General features: G+C 31.9%; 1 protein-coding gene and 1 long non-coding RNA gene across 14 annotated transcripts in view; one reads left to right on the top strand and one right to left on the bottom strand.

The window, feature by feature from the left end:
• The window catches only part of TMEM232 (transmembrane protein 232), a 152,629-nt gene that overhangs the window by 72,174 nt on the left and 54,889 nt on the right, over window positions 1-25,566 (bottom strand). For all 7 annotated transcript variants that reach the window (XM_036225273.1, XM_036225275.1, XM_036225274.1 and 4 more), the window contains 2 exons: window positions 15,798-15,976; window positions 2,678-2,925 (listed from right to left, as the gene is read on the bottom strand). In XM_036225273.1, the coding sequence (XP_036081166.1) occupies window positions 2,678-2,925; window positions 15,798-15,976 (427 nt within the window). The remainder of the gene's footprint in view (window positions 1-2,677; window positions 2,926-15,797; window positions 15,977-25,566) is intronic.
• Window positions 1-25,566, top strand: part of LOC107506542 — a 310,970-nt gene that overhangs the window by 268,971 nt on the left and 16,433 nt on the right. For 5 of the 7 annotated variants that reach the window (XR_004952354.1, XR_001595954.2, XR_001595953.2 and 2 more), the window contains 2 exons: window positions 4,741-4,836; window positions 7,254-7,417. This is a non-coding gene — a long non-coding RNA (uncharacterized LOC107506542). Of the gene's footprint in view, window positions 1-4,740; window positions 4,837-7,253; window positions 9,271-25,566 lie in introns of those variants that run through there. The other 2 variants (XR_001595951.2, XR_004952353.1) reach the window with 2 other exon arrangements.

Genomic DNA, 25,566 nt, shown 5'->3' with positions numbered 1-25,566 from the left:
TTGCCTTTACGTGTCCCATCAGGCACCATTCACTTCCATGTGCCTCTTCACCATCTATTTACCCTTTCACTTGCTGTTTCTTTAATCTCCTTTTGTCAATATCCAATTTCTTCTTGTTTTCTAGTTTCTTCCTTACTATCCCTTTCTTTAACTTCCCATGAATGAGAAACCATAGTATACTTGTTCAATGTCCTCTCTTTGTGGTACCAGATTGATTTTTCTTTCATGTCTGTTGTCCTTAAAAATATACAAAAGACATTTGGGGATTCTAAAGTAAATAGTAACATCCACGACATTTAAAGCTGGCATTTTCATTGCTCCTTGATCATATTGCAGTCTTATAAATATTTATAATATATGGTGAAGGATATTTTTATAATATTTATTTCTGTACCTGAAACTACTAAAGTACAAGCTGTGTGATACTTAATCTCAAATTTACATATCTTCCTCATTGAGATTAGAATTATTTTAAAAATTCTTAAATCTATGTCAAAACTCTTCTCAAATATGTGTCTATTTTTCTGTTGTCTGTGTACAAAAGGAAATTCTGCCTAGTCTTTTTCCGCCCAAATTATAATGCCTGCAATAAAATGTGCCTTTGGGCAACAAGAGTCCCATAATTTTGGTACTCAAATAATGATTTAGACAAATGTTGAAGAAAAAAATTTCAAAAAATGATTTAGCATCTTCTTTAAGAAATTAAAAAATGAACCACATATTATATCAAAGAATAGAAGTAGTAACAGATTCATAGACATAAGAACAAAAATACATGTGTTAAAATACAAAATCTGGTTCATTGAAAAAAATATATAAAGTAGATGAAACACAATAAATTAATGAAGGAGAATATAAAAGACAAAACGCAAATACACAAAGTAAGAATTGACTGAAGACAGAATGACCACAGAAACAGAGAGAAGGAAAGGAATCTTAGGATGCTACTTTTCAATTATGGCCCAATAAATTCTGAAAAATGGGATGAAAATAGTATTTAGAGAAAGCATAACTTGCTAAAATTGACTTAAGAAGAAAGAGACTGACATTCAGGATTGATATGCCAGATAATTTTATGAGAGGGACCTCAAACAATAATTGAATCTAGCTGTACCTGTGCATAATGGCAGAATATCAGCCTTGCCAATAGCTTTATAAAATAGAAAAATTTGACAAATAGCTACCCTTAGAAGAGGCATAAGGTACTGATGTCTTAAGAGAAAATTCTACTAAAGTTTGAAAGAGTAGATCATTCCAAATTACTGAAACTACTTTAGAACATAGAAAAAAAAGGAATTTAGTTTTTAATAAAGATAGTATTTAACATTTTTTTAAATGTCAAAGGGAGGTAGATGACTCAATAAACGTTGTTGGAACAATTAAATAGCCATCTGGACAGACACTTCATACGATACACTAAAAAAAAACCTTTCATTGGACCAATGACTAAAATATTAAAAATGAATCCTTAAGAGTACTAGAAGACAATTTGACAAAATTTAAATCTTAAAATGAAAAGAGCTTTCAAAATAGATCAAAATATCGTAAATCATAGTGAAAAATTTATAACTTATAGTATGTAGAAAAATGACTGTGTAGCAAAAAATAATATCAGCAAAATTTAAAGATAAATAAAAATAATGGAAGAGACAAATATTTATAGATCTTACCATAGACAAACTGACACAGATTAATAGATAAACAGTTCTTGCAAACAAAAAGAAAAAGATAAAAACTCAATGGAAAAATGGGCAAAAGAATAAGGAGTTAATTCCCATATAAAGAAAAAAAAAAACTTTTAACATATGAAAGATGTTCAAACCACTCATCTTAAGAAAAATAAAAATAAAAACTAATTTTAGAAACTATATTTTACTTTTCAGAATGTCAAAACCCAAAATTTGTCAACACTATCTGTTGGAAAGTCTGAAGAGAATCAGGCACATTCATACATTAAATTCGTAGAACACCTCTGAAAGGCAATTTGGAAGTATCTAGCCACATTATAAAGGATATGCCCTCTGACACAGCAATTATACTTCTGAGAACTTATCATACATGTGTAAAAAGACATATGTGAAAGATTGCTTTTGTGCTTGTCTGTAGTAGCAGGCAATCTAAACCAACCAAATGCCAACCAACAGGAAATCAGTTAAATAAATTTTACTACATCCTTATTAAGAAAAACATCATAATAGTTAAAAATAATAATTATGAGAAAATTCTCCATGTACTGGCATGGAAAAAATCTCTAAAAAAATAAGTTAAGTGAAAAATGCAACCAGTACATTTAGTATACTAACTTTCATGTAAAAATGGAGAGAAATTTAAAATGTACTTACAATTTTTTATATTTTTTATAGACTCTGGAAGCAATTAGTGATAGGGTGAGATGAGGGTAAACTAGGCAAATGAAGGTAAGCAATGTGAAGGAGGCTTTCACAAATTGAAACATTGATTTATATTATATAATATCTATGTTAAATAAAAAGAAACAGTTTTTGAGAAGTGAGTACCTGCTCATGATAAAATGTGTAAGAAGTGGTAAAGCCAAGATTTGAATTTAAAAAGAGAAACTGTGCTAAATAATCTGGCACTTGATTATATATAATTTCTATGACTTTGAAATGTGATGTGTTAGGATAGCAGGATTATTTTGAAAAACGCTTTACTTTACCTTAGAGTAAAATGTAAAACTCTCTTCTTCTTGAAATGCTGCTTTTTATTCAGGTATTTCTTTTGATCCCGTTTTATCAATGGTTTTTTCAAAGGAAGAATACAGGCATCAGTGAAGGAGAAGAATAGCTTGGAAAGTGTGTTTGCAATTCTCCACCCTATATATTTGGAGAAAATTTCATCCCCTACATTCAATGAAACTTTTGTACCATAACTAGTAAAAGGATCCGTTAGGTTATTTAACTCAGCCTGTTGAAAGGAAAGAAAAAAAAACCAGTTAAAATAGAATTAAATGCAGGGGGAAATGATATATTATTAAATAAAAGACAAAATGTATGTTTGTTTTCTTTGACTGATGTTGCATTCGTCCAATCAAATAAAAATAACCTTTATAAGAAAAAAATGTATTTCCCAAATGATTTTTAAAATCATAACAATTTTTAAAGAAATAAACAAGCAAAATAAAATTTGAAAATTTAGTGACATAATTTCTATTTTAAATTTGTACACTTCCCATGCAAAAATTTCATAAGCATTTATAAAATTTATTTTAAAAGAAATTAAGCAAGCAGTTGAAGTAATGAAGATGTTTTATTAAATAAGAATTTCATTGCTCTGTGCATAATCTAAACTTTCCTTGAAGTCAACAGAAAATTTCTATAGAACAAAATTTGTGTTAAGTAGAAAATAAAAAGGGCTTTGTATCTAGGATTTAGATTTAGATTAAATTGAACATGTTCTAATATCAAAAAAATAAAACGAACACAGAAATTCTACAATATTTATGCAATCTTTACTTAAGAAAGAGCTATTTTCTGTATTTTCCTATTTGTGTTAAATAATGTCCATGACTGACTTTTAATTACATCTTTTTTTGTAATGGCTAGAGGCTATTTTCCCTGGCAAGAATTGGTAATAATAAATGAAGATGTAAGTTTCAAAATGTCATATATTATACTTTTAAAAATGTTCACAATAGGTTTATATTAGGAATTCTCTCACAAATAAATTGAATACTGCCTCCTTTCATTTAAGTTTTTACACTTTTTGTTCAATATTATCCATTTTCACATAGCTCATTATTAGTCACTCAGGATTCATATGCTTATCAATACTGTGATAGAAAACGAAGGAGCAGAAAATGTACTGCATATGAACATCTAACTTCCCTCTTTAGGATTCCAAGATCAGGCTTGGCTCAATGAAATTACTGCTTAAAGACTGACTATTGCATGATTTAGATGAAATTATAGTTGAAAAAAAATGAGAACAATTTCATGATACTAAAAAATAAAGGGTTAAAGTAAAAATAACAGTAAGCAGGTAAGTCAATATGGATTATCATGAAAGAGGATGGGAAGGAATAACATGCAAAAAAAAGTCCATAAAAAATAAGGCAAAAAATCATACAAGTAGCTAAGCACCAAAAACTGAAATGAAGACTCAAAATAGCATCAAAATGCTAGAAAATTAACGTTGAAATTTATAGAGAACCTTATTTTTACTGTTTCAGGAAAAAAAAAACTTGATCAGTAGTTCTCATTTAATATGTCTTCTTAAAATATCTTTGATTTCAATTATCCCTGGATGTTAGAATCAGTATATAATCATGTTTACACTCATTAACTAGGTGGAAATCTTGGAAAGAACATCCAATTTGAAGCAACGAATGAAACTGTGTCTAAGACATTTAGTACCTGTTGTAACTTTGAGGACATTATTTAACTTTCCCAATTGTGCAGGTGATCTGTAAAATGGTAATCACAATACCTGAGTTGTTTATTCTGCTTAGCTTCCATGGCTTAATTTTTCATAAGAAAAAGTACTTAAAAATCAATAATAATATGTAGTATTAGTCAAACACATTACTATGAGCTCTTCCATTACAAAGAGAGTGATGAATGAATAAATGTGTGAGTAAATGAATGGACCAACAAAAATGTCTTCTCATGACATAATTTCTGATAAAATACATTTTTTCCAGGATTGCATGACTCTGCATTATAGAATCTTGATGCCCTTTTCCTCGTGCCTCATTTGGCTCCTTACTTTCTTCCCTTCCAGAACGGATAGATTCCAGATCCAGATGCCAGCTCTCTCAAGAAGTAAAATGAGGTCATTTCCCGCCTTCTGTGATGGTTTTCCAGGTTGAAAGCCCAGGTAATGCCTCCCCCATTAATGTCCAAGGCATTTAACTTAAAGAAATGTAGTTTCAAATTTTGGTCAAGTGCATCATTTCCTGATCTATAAAAGGTTTTGTTTGTTTGTTTATTTGTTTTCCTGCAGAAAGTAGCCAGGAAATATGAGGTTTGCAGTTAGAAAGATCTGAAAAAAGGTCTGGCTTTTCCATTTAATAGTTAAGAATGTAAGCCTAGGAAGCTGAATTAACCTCTCCAGGCCTATATTTTGTGCTTGTTTAGTTCCATCTTGTTTTCCATTTGTGATATGGAAATAATAACTTCCTTTCAGAGTTCTGTGAGGGTTAACTTAGACAACAGAGGATGATCTGTCTAGCAGACAGTAAGCTCAACAGGTGTCAGTTCCTTTTAGGGTTTCCCTAAGATAGAGAGCTAATGCTCCAGCCTTTGTGCTCCTCCCATCACCAACCCAGAGAAGACTTGATTCAACTTCTGCTGTGCTGAACACAATTTTGTTATGTTGTCACTTTTATGTTAGCAGATGTGTCAGATAGGATCATGATTATATATCTATAGTCATCTTTAAAAAAAAAAATCTTCCTTTTTCTCCTTAAACCATTATTCTAATGTTATAATTCAGTGACTTAAATGCCAAATATACATAAATATAAGTCTCTATTTGTTGGATGTAGATATACACAAAATAATAATGATCGTCACTTACAATAGAGTCCAAAATCATGAATTTACTACTCTTTAGCCTGCTGATAAACATTATCTCAAACTCCACCTTTAAACATTTATACATTTACAATTTCATCATTGGTCCTTATTTTTTAGCAATGCCCATATAGGCTTTAAAATTCAAGATTTTCCTTATTGCATTGTTGAAACTTGATGTTTTTATTAAGAAACACATGGCAATTTTTGAATATCTATGTTAATTTTACTGATTTAGTATTAAAAGAAAAAGTGGCATTCTTGAAGAATATTTCTCTCACACACGTATATTCTAACCACACGCAGGGGCATGTCCTTGTATTGGGCTTAAAGATGGTTGGCAGGAAGGTAGTTAAGTCAGCACAAAGGGAAATTCTCCCAAGGAATTATGGTGTAGTAGCAATACAAAAGGAAAGAAGAGCTTCTCCAGAGTTCTGACTTTTCCATCAATAATTAGGAAAATGTAGCAAACACACCATGATTCAAGCTGACTCACACTACCCTTGACATGAGCTTGAAAGAGAAAGAAATAAGATGTTCAGCTGCTGCAGCACAGTGTGCAGCAAATTCTATCTCTGTCTCTTGTGTCTCTTTTTTGTCTCCACCTGTACTTAAGAAATCTTAGAGCAGAGAATATTTAACTTGTTCGTGGAAAAAAAAATAGATATGTATTTTTCTTTAAACTTCAAAATTTAAACGTAAGTGACTCACTGGTAGTCTTTAGAAGACTATTTCCTACAGGAGTTATAAAATCTCACCAAGGAGGGAGGCATGAGTAACTCCCTGCTGCTAAAATTGGGGTCCTTAGACCTTCACTATTGTCATTTCCTCTCGGGAGCATGTTATAGATGCAGAATCTCAGGCTCTACTCCTATATACACATTAACATGTGAGAAGGATTGATGCAGTAGATTAAGAAAAGGACTAGTGGGAATATCCCATGAGATCTTGCAGAAGTTACCTAACCTCCCTGAGCATGTTTCCTTATTCCTAAAATGAGATAATAATAAAACTCTCTTTTTTCAGGGTCATTGTAAAGGTTAACACAAAAATTGAACATATTTTCTAGCAGAGTGTCTGGCATGCAAATAATTTTTCAATAAATATTAGTTCTTTGTTTATATTTAATATTGGAGAGAGCACGGGGTAATAAAAATATCAGAGCCCTTGGGTAAAGCTCACCCTTGGGTGCATCCACCACCAGTCACTTATTATAATCCTGTTTAGACTCAGATCCCCTATCTGTATTGGTGATGATGGTGGTAGGAGAGCTATAGAGTTTAGATGAGTTAATATATGCACAGTGCCTGGTGCATTGATGCATTGTAAAAGCTCTACAAATATTTTTGTTCTCTTAAAACAATGTATCTGTTACATTAGAATTCTGTTGATAAGTATCTAAAAAAAACTATATTCTTCCAAAAATACATCTGCCTTTCCACACTCAATTTCCATTTTATGTTAAAAGAGGAGGCATATGTGGAGGAGGAGAGAAATAGGTACTGAGAGAATAGAGACTAACAATGTTGTTTGTTCTTTTTCATGCTTTATAGAGTACATTAGGGGTATGGAAATATCATTAAGAATAAAAACAAACCCTATTTTGAAGATCTCACCATGAAATGTTAAATGCAGAGTGCTTTACCTGATGAGTCAAAGGTACTCCAAATAAAGTCACATACTCATTTTAGCTGTACATATTTCTTTTTGATATTTTAGGTCATATACCAGATGGCATAAAGCATTTATACATGATGACTTTTTCCTAGATGTGCCAACATATGCTGCTGAATTGCCTATACAGAAGAGCCTTGCTCATTGCAAGTCTCCCTGGAAGTATTTCAAACAAAGCACATCAATTAACATTTGTTTATTATGCCACTGTGAGTATATGACACTTTTTGATTTCTTTCCCAAATACTTAGGCAACAGTTGGGTTTATATTGATTTTGTCAGTTGAAGGGTTCATGTTTAGAAATTTATTTAGAATTGTTTTTCATTTCAAATATGCTATTAAATATCTCACCTCTCCTCTGGCCTCCATTAAGCATCAAATGTTATGAACAAATAAAACAAGAATTGTAGATGATGTAATGTTATAACGAATTTAAAAAAACATACAGAATACAAGAGTACATAATGTAGTTAGTAATGGATTTACTGGTAATGTAGATAAATTGAGGTATTAAATACAATCTTTTATTCATTAAATTAAATAACTTTAAAGTATAAAAAGATAAAATTTCTATTTAATTTTATAAAAATTCAAGCATATTCGATCCTTATAAAATAAATCTTTCCCATTTTACATTAGTTTACAATTAAGGTTATGTTTTACTCTGTGTAGGTAATATGAAGATTACCTTACATAAGAAAAGGTTCTGGGTCAAAGGTGTTAGGAATGGAATGAAAAAATAAAGGCTTAGCTATAAACAGATACTTGCATTACCGAAATCAGAGTAGAATACACACTTTATTTTAGATCAAAGTATCTGAGGCACAATCCTTCACTGTATAGATTTTTTTCCCCCCAGATGTTTTCTATTCATGTTGAGCAGTGAGCCAGCACCTAAAGACTGATAGAGTTTTTATCACTATAAAAGAAAGCTTCTAGGTATTTCAAACGCTAGGACTTGCCCAAAGAGGTATCACAGGTCAATAATATGTTGGTTCAATGGAATTTGGGAATTAGTGAGTAAGAAAAATTAAGGATGTTTAGGAAAAAATAACTAACCTATTACTGTAAATAAGTGTTGCCATTAGAGTGTCAAAATAAAATTCAAAAAAAGAAAAGGAAATCTTGAGTTTATCATGTTCATATTTTACTGTAAAATTAAACAAACGCATAAAAATAACTAGTCTAGAAAGTATTCAGACTTTTCCAGAGAAGAAAATACAATTTTTGTAAATCAGAATATTTGTTCAAACACACTAAACCTATAGACCAAATGTAATCATTCTTTTGAAACTATTTTGTTTTATTTTATTCATAAATGGGATATTTCATTGTTTAACTTTTCCTACAGTACCATTACTAAATCCCTTAAGAAGGTAGCATTTAAAATCTGAAATAAATATGAATATTATTTTCTTGAAGGAAATTTAGCATAAAGGGGAAAGAGTTTCAGTTGTGGAATTTAGGAAAACTAGAAGATCACATAAAAATAGCAGAACAGAATTATAAGCATAGGGATGACAAAGAGAAAAACAGAGGACTGCACAGATGTCAATTACTTTGGTCTTTTGAATAATTCGGTTTGGAGAATATAAGGAGTTAATTTAGACAGTATTACTACTGAAACCTAATTTATTCTTTATGGTGTTATTTTACAATTCAACATTAAAAATATACCAACATAATAAACTGAAAAATATATATATATAGTGAAAGTCATAAAAACGATAGAAGGAGAAACACTGGCTAGAAGAATAAACAAAACAATTGATTACACATTTAAGTTTATGTCTTATCTATACCAACACAGAATTCTTAGTTAATAAAACTATCTTTAGAAATCAAATTGAATAAAAACCTTTTCAAGTAAGTGAAAACTGACAGAACTAGCCACCAGCACATATACCTAAAAAGAATATGAAAGGGAAGACAGCTATGCTCATCACTATACCACCAATGCATAGATATATACAATGGAATATACTCAGTCATAGGAAAAGATGAAATACTGCCATTTACAACAACATAGATGGATCTTGAGATTATCATGCTAAGCAAAATAAGCCAGTCAGAAGAAATTGAGAATCATATGATTTCACTCATGTGGAATATAAAACTGAGAACAACAAATAAACAAGACAAACAAAAACTCATAGACACAGACAACAGTTTAGGGTTTACCAGAGGAAAAGTGGGGAGAGGAAGAAGGAAATGAGGGTTAAGGGGGTCAAATATAAGGTGATGGATGGAGATTTGACTTTGGGTGGTAAACACACAATGCAATATGCATATGACATATTATTGAATTGTACACTTGAAACTAATGCAATTTTATTGACCAATGTCATCCTAATACATTTAATAAAAAAAATTTTAAAGAAAATTTTAAAAAGTACAAAAGGGTTTTCTTTGAGCAGAAGAATGAGCAATTCCATATAGAAGGTCAGAGATTCAAGAAGTAAAGAAAGAAACATGTACATATGCGGGTAAATCTAAAGAATATTGAGTGTATAAAACAATATTAGTATGTTTATATCTAAACACACAAATACACAAAACACATCCAGATACATACACATACAATCAAAATGCTCAATAGGAAGATTGTGCATGTAAAGAGATGAATAGAGTTAAAAATATTATAAGACTATTTTATGGTCCAGGAAAATATAAAATCTTTATATTAATGTCAATAATCCAAAGATTCATTTTGTAACATCTGGGGTAACAAGTAAAAGAATGTGCCATCACTAAACGAATAGGGTAAGATGGAAGGGTATAATAATAATAATAAAAAAACTTCCCCAAAGAGGCACAAAATGAAATTTATAAAAGAGAAAACCAGGAACAGGAGATGCAAATAGAACAGTAAGCAATAAGATGTAGAAATAAACACAAATATATTGCAATGATATTAAGTAAAAATAGAATAAGGGTTCAAATGTAAAGACAATAATTTTCAGGTTAAAAATATACTGCTTCTCCCAAGAGATATACATATAAGGATTCAGAGAGCTTGAAATAAAATGTAAATACATATAACATGTAATCAAAAGAATCTATTCAAAAGAACCCAAACGAAAGAATGCTACTGTGGTTCTATTCATAATAGAAAAGGTACACTTTTAATAAAGAAGAATGTTTTATAAGGATGAGAGTATTGTCACTGAGCACAGCAAAATTGAACTAGAAATCAAAGCATAACAAAATTTCCATATATGTGGACATTAAGCCCTAAACTTCAATAACCCATGGTTCAAAATAGACACAATAATAGAAATTAGAAATTCCTTTGAACTGAAAAATTATTAAAATATTTACTTAGCACCGCTTTTATGACACACCAAAAATTACATATAGAGAAAAATTAAGTGTTAAAAACACATATTAGAAAATATGTGACAAGTAATATAGTTCAACAATTCTTAAAAAGACAACATATTAAATGAAAAGAAATTAGCAGAAGAAAATATAAAACCAGTATCAGATACTAAGGAAATGAAGAAAACAATACAGAGTGTCAGTATTAGGAGAATCAAAAGTTGTTTTTTTAAAAGACAACAAAGTTCATAAACCCTTGACATGTTATTAAAAAGAGAACAAAAGCAAAAATGAGAAGAGCCAAGAATAAAGGAGAAAACATCGTGACAGATTCTAAAGACATTAAATTCATTGATATTGTGAGCAACTTTATAAAATAACTTTTGAAAATGCAGATGAAATGAACAAATTTCTAGAATAAAAATACCAAAACTGGTGCAAGAAAAAGTAAAATCTAGAAAGGTATGTAACTGTGAAAAGTTATTCCGCAATTAAAAATCTTTCTACAAGTATTCATGACTGAGTGGGGTCACTTGTGAGTTCTCAAAAAAAAAAAAATTTAATTAAATTTATTGGAGTGAAATTGGTTAATAAAACTATATAGGTTTAAAGTGTACAATTCAATAATACTTCATATGTATATTACATTGTGTGTTTACCACCCAATGTTAAATCTCCTTCCATCACCAAATATTTGACATCCTTTACCCTTATTTATCTCCCACTTTCTCTCCTTCCCTCTGATAACCACTAGACAGACTGTTGTCCATGTCATGAGTCTGTCTGTCTTGTTCATTTGTTGCTCTCAGTTTTATAACCTACATATGAGCAAAATCATATGATTCTACAAAATTATTAAGGAAGAGATCATGACAACACTATAAAATTCTTCCAGAGAAGAGAAAAAAGAGATAATCACTTTCCAATTCATTCCATTAGTTCAATATAACTTTGATACAAAACCTTACATTATAAGAAAATATTATGAGAAATAAAAATTATGGGACTATTGCAACGTGAATGCAAAATCTTAAGCAAAATAATATCAAAGGAAATATAGCATCATTTAAAAGTTTATTATATCATCATCAATGTTTTAATTCCAAGAATACAAGATTATTCAACATAGGAAAGTCAAACAATGTAATTTACCACAGGAACTTTCCATGGGCAAGTTACTTCGCCTTTCAAAAAGTTTAACTATTCTTATTTAAAGTTTCAATTTTCTCATCTGTAAAATCAAGACCATAATAACTCACATATAATGTGGTTTTCATGAGGATTAAATAATTAATGCATGTAAAGTGCTTAGTACATGGCACAGTAAAAATGCCCCACAAATCTTAGCTATTATATTAATGCCTTTTAAAAATGATAAACATGAAAGAAATAAACATTTCTATTAGATAATGTAGCAGATTAAAATCTCACTTATGTAGCTCTCAATCAGAAAACTCTTACTTTGTAAAAATATCACCCCAAAACTTAGAAGCTTAACAACTATTTATTTAGTCCATAGTTCTACAGGTCAGAAATTTGATCTGGCACAGCAGAATGGGTCTTCAGGTCTCATTCATATGTCTGTGACCAGCTGTTAGGTCAGTTGGGGACTGGCTAGTCTTGGAAGGGGCAGTGGATCAGCTAAGATGGCTTGTCCCTGTGCCACGTTGTCCCCCACTTTCCAACTGAGTAACAGGCTTATTCACATAGCAGTTCCAGGATCCCAAGAGAACAAGAGAGAACAAGGACCAATGTTTAAGCATTGTTCAAATCTCCATTTGTATTACACTGATATTGTCTTATAATCCAAATCAAGTCACATGGGCAAGCCTAGAATGTGAGTGCAGAGAGAAAGATGAAAGGATGTGGATATAGGGAGTTTTGAGTAATTTGGGCACAATTAATTACTCTAACAATCTACCACAAGTTCCAAAGCAATAATTCATTATTTAAAAATATATATAGGAAATTGGATGTATGAGTTTTATCCAACATAAATTAACAAACCATTAAAATTCAAAAAGAATTCATTATTTTCTCCCAAAATGAATCCCTTTACTTAGCCTCTCTATTTTTATTACATCATCCCTAAATCTCTAAAACCTTAGCTTGGTAAGTGAAACATACCTTTCAAATTTAATGCCTATGCTGGCCAATCCAAACTTTTTCCTTTCTTTTTAATATTTTTTAATTAACCGTGTTGGGGTGTTGTTGGTTAATAAAAATATATAGGTTTCAAGTGTACAATTCAATAATACGTCATATGTATATTACATTGTGCATTCACCACCCAAAGTCAAATATCCTTCCATCACCATATATTTGATCTCCTTTACCCTTATCTACTTCCCCCTCCCCCTTTCCCTCTGGTAATTGGTATAGCCACTATCCAAACCTTTTCCTCAAACTAGGCAAGTTAACTGATGGGTTTCTCTTATACTGTTCTTATCTCTACTTGGCTCATGACATTTCCTTATTTAAAAGATGCCCTCTTAGGCTCTGTTCCTTGAATCATTTCATGTAACTTATTATTTAAGTTTCTAGCTCAAATACTACTTAAAGGTGACAATAATTCATCTCTCATTAATATAAAAAGTAGTTAGAGACCAAACATTTATCTGAACTCCCATAGTGTGCCATAAACTTTGATGGGACTAGACACGCATATAATATTCCATTTGTATTGTTCCTTATCTATTTCTGGAGAATGTGTCTTCCAGATGAGATAGTAAAATTTATTGTGTAAAATTCATTTTTTTGGACTTCCTTGTTTCTTCCATAGAATTCAGTACGGCAAAATAGACTTAGTATTTAACATATACATATATTTTACTGATTTTGGTGAAAGCTCTTACATAATTTCTTGCTTTAGATACTTGTAGCATCTTAGTATTAAGTAAGGGAGTTCAAACTAAATTAAGTAATATTTCAGCTAGATATTTTATTATTTATATCCATAAATCATATATTTTATTATTTAATAATTCAAATGCCTCTATCACAACTAAGTTTTATATAAATAGGTCTAGAGTGAATTGTATCTTTTAATCCATCTAATACAAATTAAACTTATTTCTTATAATAAATATGTACTATGTCTAAACTAATAAAACTGCTACTTTTAGAAATTTCTAATTTAGATTTTCTCTGAAAGAAACTTGCCTTCCCCACACATTTACTATTTAAAATGAATGAAAGCATCCTTTAAAAGTTCCTCACTAAGCAATGAAAACTGATCAGCACATCTACTAGTTATGCTTTTGCTTATTCCTTTATTCTCAGTGCTGACTGCTTAAGTAATAAGGTCTTTACTTGGATCTAGCATCTAAAAAATATTTACTATGTCTGATTAACTGACTTATGAATTTCAAATGTAATTATCTATAGATATTTATTAAAATTTTGAAGAAAGAAGATAACCTTATACCGAATGATTAGCCCTGAAAACAGGTATATAAATAGAATTCTAATTACAGAAATGACAAATTTGAGTTGGCTTATTTACTTACAGTATAATCCATTTGAGATGTGAAGTGGCGTATAAAAATAGATACAAACCCAGAGAATAATATAAATAATTGAGAGTGTCACAGAAACAGAAAGAAGGGGAGAGGAGGGAGGAGGAGGGGGGAGGAGGAGAAGAATGGAACTAGGTGAAGTGAATACATAAATTTTTCAATTTCTATTAGAAACTAACCAAAAATTTCACTCCCATTTTTTAAGCTCTAGCAAACCACTTATACAAAATCAGTAATAAAGTTCAGAGAGTACATGAAACTGAGGAGGATTTGTTCCTAAATTCTAATAAAGGCAACACTAGGTGATATAGTGGTCATGACTGTAATAGATATAATAATTGCCTTTCTCTTTTTCTTTCTGTGCACCTTAATCTAAAGCCAAGGACAACACCAAAGCAGTTGCTAAAAGAAAGTCCATGGAATCCAAAATAATATAGTTCAAGTAGGCGATTCTCTGATTATCTTTTTCCATGAAAAAAAATATTAGGAATCTAGAGAAAAGAATGGACTGAATGTTTTTAGATTGTCCTCCATAGTCCCAATCAGACTTAAGTTTAAAAAGCAGAGTTTATAATTTCATTTTCTACTAAGAATCTAGAGCAGTAGTCCCCAACCTTTTCAGCACCAGGGGCTGGTGCTCCTATGAGAATCTAACGCCTGGTGATCTGAGGTGGAGCTGAGGTGGTGAAAGGGAGTGGCTGCAAGTACAGATGAAGCTTTGCTCACTTTGTTCACCTCCTGCTGCTCTGCCCCGTTCCTAACAGGCCATTGACTGGTACTGGTCTGTGGCTGGTGGGGTTGGAGATCTCTAGTCTAGAGATAGATTCTTTGTGTTTTCAATAATGACCCACCCATATGCTTTGGCAATCAACAAGGCAGAATGTATTCATCACTTGCTCTTCTTTTTTTAACATTAATTCACATCTCAAAATTATTAATGAAAAACAGGACATCAAGATTATTAGGAAAATTGTATCTGTGAAAGCTAGAAAGAACCAGAAAATTTGTTGACGGGATAAAAAAGGTTTATTTTAGGATAACAAACAAATTACCCTGGCTCAAAATAAGATATAGAGAAGAAAAAAATGTTTGGTGGAGTTTTGAAATATAAGATGCCATACAGAAAATGCATTACCAGAAAATCACATTTGTATTTTATGAAAAAATGATAGCTAATTTCATAATGATTTTCTTTTAATGTGAAGAAACATATATGTATATAATCATTCAAATAGAACTAGACCAAGAACTTGTTTTTTTAACTTTAAAGAAAAAATTTTAGTGTTAGCAAGTCTAGATTCGCAATTTATATTGTCTAATGCTGAAAAGAAAAACACAAATATAAATAAGAAAACTAAATAATTTATTATCCAAATGGAAACTCTTTTGAGAGTGAATTAATTCGCTTCTAATGAGGAAGCTGAAAAATTAGACACAGACCCAGGCTAACCTTTGCAAATTGCAATGCATGGTCAGCATACTTATAACTGCTTCTCAAAGGCACAAGCCCAAAGCAGAACAATTACTCTTCCCAAAAATCAACTCCTCTTTTCAAGCTGTTTAATCCGAAGACTGCCCACCCTCTTATCCATAACTAAAAATAGGTCAGCATTAAATTTTAAAAATCGTGTTCTCAAGTATCAGTGGGTCACTAATACTCACTGAACGTGGACATTCCTTTCTCCTTAAAATGGACTAACGCTTCCTGGTGATAGAAGTACAAATTTATTGCCCGGTGTTTTGTCTTACCTGAGCTATATTTATGGCATTATGGATCCGACTATCTTTCTCATGATCCTTTGTTTTCCGTAACGTTTGCCATATAAGGTTTCCCAGTCCATCTTGTTCCTCATCACCCCGAAGTTCCCATGACATTTTCACCAGGTTATACACTAAGCCATAGTATCCAATCCATACCACTTGATCACCTGTTTTAAAAGAAATATTCTTTGAGAAGATATCATTTTATTTGTCCTACTACCATATGGTTTTGTGAAAAAGAAGAAACTCGATTTTACTAATATTTTAAAGTCTACAATTCTGAGCTTTGATTTTTTTTTTACTCTTCACTGCTTTTACTCCTTTAATTTTAAAAGATCACAGATTATTTTAAAATTTCTAATCATATGAAAAGATGAACTACACTTAACTAGTATCATACCTCATAATTTAAAAGTTAAACAGGTAAACTTTGAACTATGTGCTAAAAAACAAATCTTTAGAATTCAAGTAATGAGGAATTTGTTCAAGGCAATATGAAGATTTAGATTACCATGGTAGATTTTTATAGTAAACCAGGGAAACAGGAGAAAAATCACTGGCTATTATAAAAATGATCCAGCTCTATGAAACATAGCATTTGACCAAGAATAAATATTTGAAAACAATGTGAGAAAACATACGAAATTTTCCAATGTCATTATAGGCTGGAAATCTTTTATTTAAAAAAATAATATAGACATAAATCAATTGAAATAGGAGAAGGGGAGTAAGGAATCCAGAAGAGAGAAAAAGTAGTCTATGATACTTCTAAAACTTATATGTCAATTAGCAATTTATATAAATTATCCAGTTCCACTTTTAAAATATTCAGTTCCCTCACAGAAAAGAGGAAGAAATTTCTCTTTATTCTTTATCTTAATTATTTCTTACCTAGATGGTATATTACTATGCAGTACTAGTCAGAAAAAGAGAATTCTAATTTAGGTATTGAGAGGATAAATAAATTTGGAAAATGAAATGATATAGTTCTCAAAGGGGATATGAACTTTAAGTTAGCCAAAGAGCAACATGAGAGTACTGATTATGTGTAAAGCAGGTAAGAGAATAAGAGGAAGAGAGGTTCAGAAAGGGAGATGGACCAATTTACATTCCCACCAGCAGTGAAGGAGGGTTTCTTTTCCCCTACAATCTCTCCAGCACTTGTTATTACTTGTCTTGTTGATAATAGCCATTCTTACAGGTGTAAGGTAGTATGTCATGTGGTTTTGATTTGCATTCACTATGGAAAACAATATGGAAGTTCCTCAAAAACTTTAGAATAGAGTTACCATATAACCCAGCAACCCCTCTTCTAGGTATCTACCCCCTAAATTTGAAAACACCCATAAAGATATATGCACCCCAATGTTCATTGCAGCATTAATTATGGTAGCCAAGACATGGAAAGAACCAAAATGCCCTTTGATAGATCATTGGATAAAGATGTGATACATATATACAATGGAATACTACTCAGCCATAAGGTAAGATGAAATACTGCCATTTATGACATGAATAGATCTAGAGATTATCGTGCTAAGCAGAATAAGTCAGACGAAAAAAGTAGAGAATGGTTTCACTCATATGTGGGATATAAAACTGAAAGCAACAAACAAACGAGACAAACGAACAAAAAACTCATAGACACAGACAACAGTTTGATGGTTACAGAGAGAAAAGAAAGGGTGTAGGTAAGGGTAAAGGGGGTCAAATATATGGCGATGGAAGGAGATTTGACTTTGGATGTTGAACACACAATGCAATATACAGATGTATTATTGAATTGTACACTTGAAACCTATGCAATTTTATTAACCAGTGTCACCCCAATAAATTTTAAAAAGTTAAACAAGAGGAAATGAAAAAGTTTTAAAGCCAAATGAATTCTATATTGTACTTTACCCCAAATCCTGGTGATAACCCATGTGACATTGGAACTTGTCAATGTCCTTCGAGAATAAAGATAAACACAATCTGAAAAGTCGTAATCCTCAACTTTTCCTAATTCAATCTAGATTTTTATAATCCAAGCTAATAATAATAATCACTATTGTTATAACTAGAATACTTGGGAGTACCTACTATGTGTCCTTGTTCTAATCCTCATTACAACCCTGCCATGTAGACCATATTATACTTAGAATAATAGAAGGAAACATATGAGCTTCAACTTAGTTATAAAGTTTCTAACATCATATAGTTGATGAGTGATGGGGCCAGGATGAAGTCTTGTTTCATCTTATCCTATGTAGCAAGCCTCTCCAAGTACTTTTCCTTCCAATCCTCACTTTCTATTCCATTAACAGGAAAAGAATAGACTAGAAGGTAGAAAGAGGAAGGAGAGGAGAAAGCGTGTACACATTTTAGAAATGGGAGGAGGAAGACATATGTCCAGCTTCCAAACTTGGGACACCTTCTTCCATTCAATTATTGACACTTTAAAAGAGAAAGTATAAACTGCAATTTTGAGGCTATAGTTAAGCAGCCAAGTCTTTTGAAAATAGAATTTTTTTCATAAAACCTTACTAGTTAAAACTGGTTTACTGCAATATTTATAAATATATATAGGGAGTGATGTCAGCAAGAAAGTGGAATAGGAAGTCCTCTATCTTCATCCCATTACAGAAACACAAGTTGGCAGCCACCCATGAAAAAAAAAAGTGCCTTTTGGGGAAGCTTGCGATCCAGGTTGAAGGTTGGGAAATCCCAGTGGAACCCAAGACTGAGGAGGGCCAATTTGATGAGGCAGGCCTATCCACAGATGTCAGGCCTGTAGCTAGTCATGGCCTAGCTGTGGAAGCACCCCTGTATTCCTGCAAACTCCAGCCCTGCTTGTTCCCAGTCCTGCCACCAGCCCCATCTGCCACAGGACCTGGGAGAACCCCATGCCTATTGGTGCTCTTAGTAACAAGCCCACTGACTGTGGACCCGAAGTAGCTCTGTGACAGGATTCTAGTTTCATTCTACCATGGTCCAGAGGCAGTTCTGTCCACCTAGGAACCCACCCATGGACCTGGCAGAAGTATGCCCAGGGACCTGGTAGAAACCAAATCTATTTGTACCCCTGGTAATAGGCTGGAGATCTGCAGACCCAGAAGCGGTCCCATGTACGGGCTGTAGTCCTGCTCAGCCATGGTCCTGGAGGTGGTCCCATGTGCTCAGGGACCTGGCAGGAACCATGCCCACTCAGGCTCTAGTAACAGGCCCACTGAAGCCCAACAGAGAGACAGCTATAAGAAAAGAGAAGATAGAGGATGATAACGAGCATCTCAAATTGAGCTGAGGTGGAGAGTTCATATTAGAAATGGATAATGTTCTTAACCTATTTGTGGACAAAATTCTTATGAGTTCCAAAACTTTGAATCCATTTTTACCTGTCTAACTTTGACGAGCCAAGTGAATTTGAGATGTGAAAGAACAAAACAGAGTAAAATATCTTCTAAGACACTTTCACCTGCATTCATAAAGGGAGTCTCGTGCTATGATTCAGCCAGTGTTTTAGCTCTTGACAAGTATTCACAGGAGTTAGGACAAAGGTGCAAGTGGCTCTTCTCTGAGTGGGAAAATGGGACTTTATAGGCTTATCGTTCAAAAAAATTGTAAACAAACAAACAAAACAAAACAAAACTCCACTGCATTAAATGGGAAACATGCTATTTGCTACATTTAGATAAATATGAATATGAATCTCTCATCTAGCCATAATTTCATGTGATACTGCTAATTTATCAAGGCAACGGGCCAGGAGTAAAATGATACCAAAAGTGCTCCAAGTACCAGTCTAACAAAGAATGTAATCTTAGCATATTTTGTAAGGAATTCTTTCTAAATCCTTTGGCTTCCTGGGAATTTTTGGTTTCTAGAGTTAATAGTAAAATTTATTTTTTAGACTTCAATAAATTGTTAAGTGTCTTCAAAAGTTTAACAGATTTATGCATCTTTTTAGAAAAAAAGAAATGGATAAGGTAAAAATAACAAGAAAAATGGGGTCAGATTAAATGGTAGATGTCTGAACAAAAGAATAATCATATCTGTTCAATGAAATGTTATGTCTATTCAAGCAATAAACTGGGAAACTAATATGGGAGTTTTATGAGGTAATCTAGGTCTTTATTGTGATGAACAGCAGGAGATTAGAGAGTAAAGGACAAACCTAAGACACTGTGGAGAAGATCTAATAAGACTTCTTAGCTATAGAGTAGGAGGAAGGAATGAAGTGGAAGGGAAAAATACATTTTTAAGCTTAGGAAACTGAAACAATAATGAAATCACTTGCACAGATGTAATTACGAGGAAGAGCTTGTTTGGGGAGAAAGAAGACAAATATTTGGAAAGTGTGGCATGGTAGAGTGTGAGAGGAATCTAATTTCAATATCCTGTAGCTTATTGTAAAAATATAGCTAAAATTCAAGTAAAATATCAGAAATGAAATTATGGATTTGTGAGTCAGTAGCAAAAAATAAGGCTCGAACTCAGTATAAATAAACACAAGTGTTTAAAGTAATAACTGAGGAATTGTGAACCTCATAAATAAAAAAGCATTTTTGAACAACATAAGTAAAAACATACTGTGGATTTTAACAAATTTATAAATTTATTTATAAATTCTCAAATTCTTTACATTAAAAATAATGATTGATAAAAGTACAGCCAAACAACCTTCTTTCATGTATTTTAAATCATTGTTTATTGAGGAACAATATTTCATAAACCTACAATAGTTGAATCATTGAACTGAATGTAGTTTGCTTTTAGACTCCACAAGGCCAGTGACGAACTCATAAAATATGTTCTGAGAACCGCAAAATTTGAAAACTTTTTAAAATGTCATTGATTTTAAAAGTAAGCTGTTCACTTGTTGATTTAAACTACAGTAAACTATTGCTTGTGAATAATATTTGTAGGAAGAATATATTGCATTCAGTTGACTGACAGTTAATGAAGAAAAAAAAATCCCTATAAAGACAGATGGGTTGTGTTACAACTGTCATAAAAGGTAGAATGCATTCTAGTATGCACGTCTCGACATTTGCTGCGAAGCATGCCTGCTATGAAACTACTCATCCAGGGACCAAGCTGTAGCATAAGGCACTCTTCTGTTCTGCTTTGAGTGACCCTGTGGCAGCTATCAAAGATGTCACTTTAAATATACTGAGATAAAATGTGTCTCTTTGCAGCTAGCAAGCAGTATACTATGGTATAAAAAGCTGAATGAAAATAAAATTCTTAATAATAAATCTTGAACATTTATTAAGAAATTGTGGCTTTTAAAAACCAATATTGTGATCCTTTTTTTGTAGCTTTATTTTAGTGTTTGAAGTCCTTGGAAGCCTTTAATTGTCAGTCTAGATATTTAGATTTTACATATTCAGTATGAATATTTTTACTTATATGAATGAATATAAATGAGTACAGCCTTTACAATTTTGACAAGTCTATTTTAACATCACAGAATCAAATGTATCACTGAAAGGTAACTCGAATATCAGATGTAAATTAAAAAATTATCTTTATGAAATGCTATGCATAGTGGATAGAACTAGATCACTGCCAAGAAACCAGCAGACGAGAACCAGTTGGCAAGCCAGGCATTTAACAAATATTTACTGCGCCAACACTATGTGACAACCACTGTTCTGTGTGCCGAAGAGAAAGACAATGTAACTGATCTCAGGACACTTAATGCTAGTGGAGAAAGATGGATAATTGAAAAAGTAAACAGAACAATGTCAGTTCATAATGAGTGTTACAAAAATAATACAAGATCTTAATGTGACAAACAACGACTAGAAGAAAATGACTATAGATAGTTTGAGAAAAAGACCTCCATGAGGACATGATATTTAAGCTAATATTTGATCAATGAAAAAAGGTTAACCATCGAAGAAAATGAGGAAAAGTGTTCCCAGCATAGAGGATGGGAAATGAAAATCTTTGGACCCAAAATAATACCTTTTTTATTTTTGGCCTGACCTAGGATATCTTGATAGCTTAGAGAAGCAGAAGAAGAAAGGACAGAATAGACCGAGTACCTGGGGGTTTATAGGACAGGATGATGTCAGGTAGGCATGCTCTTTGCAGAGGCACATTGATTATGGCCAAGACCATGGGAAAGAATTGAGATTTTATTCTTGGTGTAATGAGAAGCTAACAGAGCATTTAAATAAGGATGGGGTCTGGCCCACACTATGTTTTTAAAAATCTTTTGGGCTTCTTGGTATAAAATGGAATATAAGGGAAACAGGGTGATTTTTAGCCTTTTGCAGGAATCTAGAAGCAAAGTAGTGATTACATGAGCTTGGGAGGTATGCAGTAATTTATGCAAAAATTGCTTGACCATGTCAATGAGTACAGAAAAGTATTTGACAAAAGCCAACACCCTTTCTTGAGAAAACGCTCCGGAAACTAGTAATAGAGGGAAATTTCCTCAAATGGATAAAAGCCATCAGTGAAAAATCCACAACTATCTTCTTACTTAATGATGGAAAAGTAAATACTTTCTCCTAAGATCAGGAAAAAGATAAGGATGTCTGCTTTCACCACTTCCATTCACCTTTGTACTAAAGGTTCTAGTAAAGACAATTATGAAAGAAATAAAAAGCATCCAAATTGGAAAGAAGTGCAGCTATCTCTTTTTACAAATGACATGGTTTTGTATATAGAAAAACTCAGTAAATCCACAAAAAAATCTATTAGAACTAATAACGTCAGCAAGTTTGTATGATACAATACCAATATAGAAAAACCTATTATATTTCTGGATACTAGCAATCAGAAATTAACAATTATAAAACAAAATTATGAAAGTAATTCCCCTTAAAATAGCATCAAAAAGGATTAATTACGTAGGTATAAATTTAATAAAAATACAGTGAGAATGGGATTTCTTTTGGAGGTGACATGTTTAAAAATTAGATAGTTGTAATGGTTGCATGACTGTGACTATACTAAAAAAACACCAATTTTATATTTAAAATGATGAATTTATGGTATGTGAATTATATTATCGAAATAGCTGCTATTAAACAAAAGAAGCAGGAGTAAAAGCTTCCCTTTTTTCCTCTTTTGTGTACAATGACCATCTTGCCACCATGAGAGAAAATAGTGTAAGAACAATATCTATTCAGCTATTACCCAAAAAAGGTAGTACAGAAAGATGGAAAGAACATGGATCCTCGATAATGTTGTTGAACCACTGAATAAATCAACCCTGAATCCTGTATCTTTTAGAAGGTGGTCTGAGTTAAGAATATGATCTGTGATCCATTCACTCCCTTCATTGGAAGGCATGCTTTGGAAAAAAAAAAAAGACATGCAACTCAGTTTAATCTCTTTGTCAATAAGATCTTCATGGAAATAGACTACTGATATTTACTACAGGGAAAAAAAATTATCTGCAGAGTGCTCTTAGTAGGATAGCACTAGCTAAAGGATTACTATAAATAAACCTGAAATCTGCAGATTTGATGAGGTATGGCACCCAGGAGAAAACTATGCGACATTTAAAACTCCAGAAGAGTAAAATAGAGATATTTAATATCTTGAATGCTTACCCTGCTGTGTGAAGTAATAACCCACCCAATCTAACTTAAATACTTCATCTATAATTCTGAACCAGAATGATCATGTCTAATGTGAAAACAAAGAACCTAAGGAGCTTTCTTTTATGTCCATCATCATCTCTCAGTGCTTTGCCATCATCATTAAAAATATTAGTAAATCTCAATTTTAGGAAGGTATCTGATTTATGTGAGTTTGATTTTTTAATCCAATACTGTTAGTTCACCTAGAATTCTTATGTGAGATCATACATTTTTCTTAACATAAAAGCCATTTTGATTTGGGTCTATTGAGACTTGCAGCCTAAAACATGCTAAATATAGAAATCTTTACCAAATGAATTGATATCAGAAGCTACACTTAATGGATAGTCTCATTAATTTACATAACAACCTTTCTTAAATGCCTGAACACCACTACATTTTAGAAAAATTTAATTACATTTGAAAAACTTGCAGAATTTCCGATAATTTATACATGATAATGAAATTAATAAGTATTTTGGTCACATAAAGACAATCAAAAATCCATTAAGAATCAAAGGAAAACACTGATTCCTAGGAATATACCTCTTCACTGAACAATTAGGCAAAGATGTTCCAAACAAAAGAACAAGATAAATCTCCAGAAATGGGCCCTAATGAAATGGAATTGTATGATTACCTGATAGAGAATTAAAAATAACCCTTAGAAAGATGTTTATCAAGGTCAGGAGAACAAAGGACTTGAATAGATGTACAAATAGCCAACAGGTATATGAAGAAAAAAATACTCAATGTTACAAATAATCAGGGAAATACACATCGAAACTACAATGAGATATTATCTTACCCCTGTCAGGATGGTCATTATCCATAAAAGGAAAAAAAGAAAAAAGAAAAACAAAAGAAAAGAAAAGAAAAGAAAAGAGAAAAAAAGTTAAAAAAGAAAAAGAAAAGGTAACAGACATCGGCAAAGATGGGGAGAAACTGGAACCCTTATACATTGTTGGTGGGAATGTAAAATGGTGCAGCTGCTATAGAAAACAGTTTGGAGATTCCACCAAAAGTTAGAAATATGATCCAGCAATCCCACTTCTGCCTATATATCCAAAAGAATTGAAATCCAGATCTTGAGGAGGTATTAATACTCTTATGTTCACATAACTTAAGGTGTGGAAACAGCCTAAATGTCCATTCAAGAGATGAGTGGATAAAGCAAATGTGGTACATAACTATAATGAAATACTAGTCAGTCTTCAAAATAAAGAAAAATGTGTTATATGTGACAATATAGATGAATTTTGAGGACATATGCTAAACAAAATAGGTCACAGAAAGACCAATATTCATGATCTTACTTATATGAGGTCTCTAAAATAGTCATATGCATAAAATCAAAGAGAGGGATTGTGGTTTTTAGGAGCTGAGGGAGAAGTGAATTCGGGAGTTACTAACCAATGAGCATAAAGTTTTAGTCAAGCAAGATGAATTAAGTTCTATAAATCTGTTGTACAACATTGTACCCATAATCAACAATAACATATTGTACACTTAAATTTTTAAGGGAGTAGATCTCATGTTAAATGCTCTTTCCACAATAAAATAAAGTAACTTTTTAAAAAGAAAGACAGATACATTTGGTTAACTTCCTTACACATACAGAGTATAATCAGTACTATACTTTAATTTTTTAATTATATTTATTGAGGTGACTATACTTTTAGATTTGTCAACACACAGAATTATGAATTATGAGGATTGCCTGAATTCTTCCTCTAACATGTACATGAGTTTTTAAAAGAGTTAAATGTTTTCCATGTATAATAAATACAATCTTATTACTGAATATTTTTATGAATAACCTTTATCAAGTTAAAAGGTATACTGAAGATTTAATAGAGTACCATTAAAAGTTTTAATTGATTCTAAGTTTCTAATTAACTTTCTCTTACCTTTCAAAAAGCAGTTATTACTCTGTGCTAATGTTTTTTTCTAAGTAAAAATGAATAAAATAAAGCACTTAAAAGTTATTTTACAACTCTGCATATACTTCATTCACTACTATCCTTGTAGAACCAGTTTAAGAAAATTATTCTCAAAAAAAGAATGAAAGAAGAATATCATATTGACCTTTTCCATTCATAGACAACAAAAAATGGAAAAATACTTGGGTCTCATGTGTCTTCACATCATAATATAACACTGGAATACATTGT

This window comes from Rousettus aegyptiacus, unplaced genomic scaffold (assembly GCF_014176215.1).
Source record: "Rousettus aegyptiacus isolate mRouAeg1 unplaced genomic scaffold, mRouAeg1.p scaffold_m13_p_8, whole genome shotgun sequence".
NCBI classification, from domain to species: domain Eukaryota; kingdom Metazoa; phylum Chordata; class Mammalia; order Chiroptera; family Pteropodidae; genus Rousettus; species Rousettus aegyptiacus.
This window is presented reverse-complemented; position numbering and strand designations above follow the sequence as displayed.